This window comes from Arachis ipaensis, chromosome B07 (assembly GCF_000816755.2).
Source record: "Arachis ipaensis cultivar K30076 chromosome B07, Araip1.1, whole genome shotgun sequence".
NCBI classification, from domain to species: Eukaryota; Viridiplantae; Streptophyta; class Magnoliopsida; order Fabales; family Fabaceae; genus Arachis; species Arachis ipaensis.
In genome coordinates, this window is record NC_029791.2 from 52,765,871 (window position 1) to 52,773,224 (window position 7,354).

Sequence of the window (7,354 nt, forward strand, 5' to 3'; positions counted from 1 at the left end):
GCTCACGACTGATAGGGTTCGCGGGCTGGGGGGGTTATATTTTCGAATTCACGCGGCCGCGTGGGGCACGCGGTCGCGTGGTTGGGACGAGAATGGGAGTGACGCGATCGCGTGGGGTGCGCGATCGCATGAGAGGGGAGAAAGAAGGATGACGCGATCGCATGGGTCGCGCGATCGCGTCGCTGGAAGTTGTGCTGAACGCACGACTCCAGTTCCATTTTAGCGCAACTCTCTGTCTCTTTTTGGGGTGATGTGCAATCCATGCGACGCGATTGCGTCGCTCACGCGGTTGCGTGGGATTGGTATTGGGTAAGTGACGCGATCGCATGGGGCATGCGATCGCGTGGGCTAATTTGTGAGAAACGCACAAGGGCCGCACGATTCCAACCCAACTTTCTGTTCGTTGGATCCTTACGCCGATATATATATCACGCGGTCGCATGGGTGGTGTTTTTCGCGATATGACGCGATCGCATGGGGCATGCGGTCGCGTCGTGCAACCCCTTTTTTTTTTTAAACTAAAAAATGTAGGATGCAGTGATGGACATGAATGCTATGCATGATTCCAGGTTTAATAAATTAAAATGAAAAAGGAAAAATGAAAGCAATTAACAAGAAATAAGTTGAAAAAGAGGCGACCATACCATGGTGGGTTGTCTCCCACCTAGCACTTTTAGTTAAAGTCCTTAAGTTGGACATTGGAAGAGTATTCTGTTATGGTGGCTTGTGTTTAAATTCGTCCAAAAATTTCCACCAGTGCTTGGAATGCCAATAGTCTCCGGGGTCCCAAACTAGGCATGTAAAGCTTTTGCGTAGCTTTAAACAAATTTTTAGGCTCCTGGGGTAACAAATATCAGAATAAACCTCAGGATTCTAAGCCTTGCGTTTAAATCCGCCTCCGTCTTGGTCTACATGTCTCCATCCGGGCGGCTTAAAAAGTAGAATCTCACCGTGGTGACCAGACGTTCTCTGTGATCCATGCAATTGAGCATGATACCAATCCGTGTACTTCGAGGTGAAGCGTGGAACCTTATTGAACCTGGTGCACCAGCTCTGAATACGAGCCATTTCACTCTTACTCTTAAAGCCGCAGAGAGCTCTAAGCTGGCCATCTGTTTCAAGCAAACCATATTCAAGTGAATAAGTAAAATTATAAGTTAAGGATTGTACCCACTTGAAGCTTGTATTGGGTGGTAATGGCCTTGGGATAGGTGTTTTTGGTGGTTCTACAAGTTCCGTTTCCTTGTGTTCTTCTGTGAATTCTTCCACTTCCTTGCAAAGATCTTCAATTGTATCTGTATCTTGGTTAAAGTCTTCTATGTCTTCCTCATCACTCGAGTCATAGATTGGAGGTTGAGAGAAATCTACCTCCACATCACCTTCATATTCACTTGGGGAAGATTCTTCGATCTCAGAGAATTCACTTGCGGACGCAAGTTCATCACTAGGAGAACTAGACTTGTGACGATCATCATTAAGGAAATTTGCTTCTTGGATTATTCCGTCTGATTCTTCATAAACGACTTGCCTTGGAGATTGTACGGTATCCTCCTTAGCATCAACTGTGGCATCTTGGACGGAGTTTTCCTCGATTCTGGATTCCCAAGGAAGTTCAGCATCGCCTAGATCTTCAACCAACTCTTCCTCTTGAACAATGACAGCTTCTTCCACTTGTTCTAGTACGAATTCATTCTCTGTCTTGTCCACTGGAGTCTCTAATATTTCTTTCATGCTATGCTCTTCGTCGGGTTGTCCACATGGAGCTGTGGTTGATCTTTGTATATTTGAGCGCCTGGTGGCCCATTGAATTAGTGCTTGCTCCAGTTGTTGAACGGTTGTTTGAAATTTAATTACTGTTTCTTTCAGGCGATCCTTTGCTTCGCGGTTTGCCAGACTTGGACATGATACAAAGGAAGGTGGTGATGATTGGGAATGATTGGATTGGTTTTGGGGTAAGGAAGGATCATATGATGGCGAATGGTCAAGAAAAGCTTGTGAGTGTGGTGGTTCGAGGTTATGTTGAAAGGATGGTTCATATGCACGGGGTGGGGCTTGTTGGTAGTTAGAAGGTTGTCCACCATGTCTTTCAGCCGGGTATGCACGGTAGAATGGTCTCTGTCCAGGATATCTCGGAGGGTGTTGCTGCCAGAAGGGTTGATTAGATCCTCTTGGTTCCATCCATCCTTGATTGGTCTGACCTTGATGCACATTCCTTCTATAACTTCTATTTCCTTTAATAATATTAGAACCAAACTCAAAGCGAGAGGGGTGAGAGTTCATAGTAGCAAATGAAGAGAAAAAGGAAAAATAAAAATAAATAAACATGAAAAAGGAAAATATTTACAGTAACCAATAATAAGGAACACGTTAGCAGTTCCCCGGCAACGGCGCCATTTTGACGTCGGGTTTTCTACCAGTAAAGAAATTCATAGAAACGGTTGCGTTGTAGATATAGTTTCTAAACCGGCAAAAATGCCTTCATACAAACGTGTTGGGTGTCACAAGTAACAAACCCCTTAAAAATTGTTAACCGAGTATTCAAACCTCGGGTCGTCTTCTCAAGGAACTGCGAGGAAGTATGTTCTTATTATTGGCTATAAAGGTTGTAATCGGGGTTTAGAAGGTGAGAAGCAAGTAATTTAAATGACAAGTGAATTAAATGGCAATTAAGAATAAATAACAACTGTAAAGCAACTTTTAGCAAGGTAGAGAAATTAGAGGTCCAACTTAGTTATCTCTCTCAACAATAATGAAAGTTGAATCTAATCTCCACTTGGTCAACCTTTACCAGGGCAAAGGAAAGTCAAGGGACTAATTAAATTGACTTTTGAATCCTAATTATTTCCTCAGAAAAGGTTGGGATTATTTAAGTTCAACTCAATTAGCAAGATCACGATTATCAATTGTGTTGAGTTTAATAACTGTTGAGTTACTAAATTCTTAACCAGAACCAAAAGGGGAAAAGTAAAATTGCTGGAATAATAATAAAAATATCCTTAGATAGGAAGCAATGGTAACTTAAATCAAAGAGAACAATCATGAACTGAAAATACCTCAAATATCATTAATTCAAATAACAGTCTGTAACATGAGAGAATTCATAAATCAAATTATAATAATCAATTCAAATGTTGAAATAAATAAATAGAAGTAAAATTGAAATAAAAGAACATTAAACCCGGGATCCAGAGTTACTCTTAAAACAAGAAGAAATCCTAAATCCTAAAAGGGAGAGAGAGAAGATCTCCCTCTCAACTAAATCTAAATCATTGAAAGGTAAAAATATGCGAGCTCCCTTTGAATGGAAGCATTCCCACACTTTATAACCTCTGGTCTATGCTGTCTGTACTTGGATCTAGGCCAAAAAGGGCTTCAGAATTCGCTGGGGGCGTATTCTGTAATTTCTGGTGCGAGGCCTCTGTCATGCGTCCGCGTGGGTCACGCGGTCGCGTCATTCGGGGCTTTTCCTTGCCACGCGGTCGCATCAGTCATGCGACCGCGTCATATGCGTTCTGCTTAAGGCGCGCGGTCGCGTCAGTCATGCGGCCGCGTCGCTGCTGATTCGTGCTTGGCACGCGATCGCGTCATCCATGCGATCGCGTGGATACCAGTTCCTTTAAAGCTCGTTTTGCTTTCTCCTTCCATTGTTGTATGTTTCCTTTTCCATCCTTTAAGTCATTCTGCCTTTAGAAAATCTGAAACTACTCAATACACTAATCACGGCATCGAATGGAAATAAAGGTAATTAAAATAATTAATTTTTAAAGCTTAGGAAACATGTTTTTCACAACATGACATAATAAGGAAGGGAGAGTAAAACCATGCAATTAATGTGAATAAGTAGGTGAAGAGTTGAATAAATCACTCTAATTAAGCACAAAAGAACTCATGAAATATGTGTTTATCAATAAGCCGCCCTAGCAAGGATCTCCTGACCAAGTCCAACTTAGGACTATAAACCAAAGTGCTAGGTGGGAGACACCCCACCATGGTAATATCCTTCTAACCCTCTCTCTTTTAGCCTTTATTTCATGAATAATTGGTTAGTTTGCTTGGTTGATTGGTTTTATTTTGATGTTTGGTTAGCAATTTTGGTAAAATAAAGTATTTTTGGGAGTTTTGGGGCTTGAAAATCTGTTTGAGATGTCAAGTTTGATGCCTTAGAACCAAAATTTTTGTTGCAGGAACAGAGACCTGTGCGTCCGCACAAACCTGTGCGTGCGCACAGCGCCCCTGTTTTCCCATCCCTATGCGTCTGCACAGCAGTATGCGCACGCACGCCCCCAAGAGCCCTCTCTGCCCGTAGCACACGCATGGCTTGTGCGTGTGCACACCACTTCCTTTTCCCTCCTATGTGTCCACACACTGTAACAACCCTGATTTTCGAGTACATGAGATCTTTTCTGAAAGTACGGATTTCTCCGGAAGATCAGTAAAGGGAACACCTCTGCTATATCATCAAGCATCTCAATCCTCATTATCATTATGTCATCTTTAAGCTAGAACCTCCTTTGAGGCAAGCTCGATAATGCAATCGCGAAGAACCTAGTTTTTGAACCGTATCGGTTGGCAGTTTTGATTTTGATTTTCGTAAATAGTCTCTGTTTGACGAACCGAACTCGATTCATGAGAGGAGAGAGATAATAGTATAATATTATCATTATATTAGTATTATAACAGGCTTGAATGATATTATAAGGTTACCTGGTCTGTTTTTCTTAAAAATAGAAAATCGGTTTAACCGGGTTTACGGTTTACTGGTGCAGCTTAGCACCAACACTCTCTGATGAATTTAGCAATACCAAGGCCTCATTATACATGTTCTATTATCATAATAAATATGTTACTAGTGTCATTTATGATAATGAACCTATACTTGGGACAGACTAACTATTCATACCGAAATTTACATAAGCTTTAAATACATACGTTAAATAGAGAAATTAGAGCAGAGTAGAGAGATACAGAGAAAAGAGAAACCAGAACAGAGTAAAGAGATATAAAGAGAAGAGTATAAGAATAAAGAGTTAAGCCTTGTAGCATGATGTTCGGTTGGATGTTCATCTGCTGCTTTTCCATTGGCCCTAGAGGTCCTGTAGGTCCAAGTTCACCTACAGTGAGTTGTTATTCCTGTAGGCCGAAGTTCACCTGCAGTGAATATCAATTGTGTATCTCAAGGTGTTGCTCCTGTAGGCCGAAGTTTACCTACAGAGAGTTGTGATACCTGTAAGCCGAAGTTCACTTACAGGGGCGCTATTTCTGTAAGCCGAAGTTCACTTACAGAGGTGTTATTTCTGTAGGCCCAAGAGATGTGTTTATTCATTTGTTGCGTTAAGGCAACTCCAGATATACATGTATGATCATCTGCTACAGTGAGGCAGTCAGATACATAATGGTGTGATCACTGAGAAACGCTTTCCTACGGTACAGATCCATATTTTATTTCTGTAAGGCAGTGGGGTTATTTCCTGCTACAGAAGTACCGTGACCACCTGTTCCATTTCTGTAGTGGCAGAGGGGTTATTTCCTGTATACAGAAGGTGTGTCGGCATACATCCCTGCAGTGGCAGATGTGTTATTTCCTGCGTGCAGTGGACCCTGTGGTGGCAGACGGGTTATTTCCTGTACACAGGGTTATAGCCAATAGGAAAGCCTTATCCAGACAGAGGTTGCTGGATAATGTCGGGAGCGGGTTAGTAACCGACAGATGAGCTCATTACCTGCACTAGGACTAGACATGCATCATTCTTGTCTGCGCATCATTCTCTGTTGCATTCCTTTCTGTGTGTGGTTTATTTCTTTATGTTTGTCTGCTTGCACACTATTTATGTGTTTTATTGTATTCTTTTGTTTGTGTTCTACTTTCTATTGCCTCTACTTTCTCTTTCTATCTTTATCTTCTGTTTACTGCTTCGCTGTATTATGTTATTTGCTTGCTAATCGACCCCAAGTAAATGAACGTAACTAATAACCCCGACCCTACTAAGAACTCCCCAGTTCTTACCCCTTCTCTCTCCCTTTCCCCTTTAGATGGAAGTAAGAGTTTCTTTCCGTAGTTCGCTGACGATTATACGCAAAAAGGGATTCCGCTCTAGGCAGTCTTCTGAGTCTAGGGTGAATATCGTTCTCTGATTATATGTATAACTGTGAGACCAGCCAACGTCTGCACCCCCGTTCGTATGCGCACTTTAACCTAAATCCGGTGTACGAGATTCCTATTGTGTAGCTACTTTATGAGGTACCAGAGAGACGTCCTGTGGAAAAGTCTTATCGTGCAGAGGAGTAGCAGATGATGTTCTATCTTCTGATGACGTTTCACCTGACTTGAGTTGTGAAGACCTAGAACGTACTTTCCCTCGCTTTAGTAGTTTAGAGGGACTAGGTGAGTATAGAGTCTAGGCTAGCCTAGGTGCCAGCTTAGAGACCTTTGAATAGGTCAGGACCTGGGAAGTTGTATGTATGTATATGTATATAGTTATTATCTAGCTATATTTAAGGGTGTTCTAACTAAAGGTCTATACAGTGGACTGACTATGCTTCATTGCATACTCTGTTGTGTGTCTCATGCGTATAGGATATCCCAGTGATATATGCTGCATGATTGTCTCTGTGTTTTCATTTTGGGAATGTTCACACTTGACTTGAAGTGTTAAGACTGATCACCTTAACAATGATTGTTTGGTGTGAACAAGACTATAATGGGTTCACGGAGATGAGGCGTACGAGAAGGAATTCCTAATGTTAACTACGAGAGGGAATAGGAAACGTTTATGGCTACCATGAACAACGTGTCTGAAGTAGTGCGTGAAGCTGCTGTAGCAGCGGCAAGGGCTGTTGAACGTCTCGGAGTGAGAATGGAAACGAGAATGAATATGGAGAAGATAATGGGAATGATGAGAACAACTTAGGGCATCTTGAAAGACCTATGACCCTTGCGACATTTCTGAAGGTTAATCCGCCTATGTTCAAGGGTACACTCGTTGCGATTGACACTGATAATTGGTTTCGAGGTATTGAACAATCACTGAGAGCGCAACTTGTTCCGGAAGGACAACACGTGGAGTTTGCTACTTATATGCTCGAAGGAGAAGCTGGGTACTGGTGGCAGGGGATACAGCGACTGCTACAACAGAATGAAAATGACATTCTTTAGGATATCTTTAGAGACGAATTTTATAAAAAGTATTTTCTGGGAGCAGCACGAGATGCTAAGGAGATGGAGCTTATGCAGTTGAAACAATGGGATATGACTATTGCTAAGTATGCTCGTAAGTCCGATGACTTGTGCCGTTTCTCCAAGATTTGTCAAGGGAACCCAGAAGACTTTGAGGAATGAAAGTGTTTTAAGATTGAA

At 42.0% G+C, this 7,354-nt stretch overlaps 1 protein-coding gene across 1 annotated transcript in view; it reads left to right on the forward strand.

The window, feature by feature from the left end:
• LOC107607243 overlaps positions 1-6,908 on the forward strand; it is a 51,686-nt gene extending 44,778 nt beyond the window's left edge. Inside the window, exon 2 of the mRNA XM_016309216.1 lies at positions 6,802-6,908. Within this exon, the coding sequence (XP_016164702.1) occupies positions 6,802-6,908 (107 nt within the window). The remainder of the gene's footprint in view (positions 1-6,801) is intronic.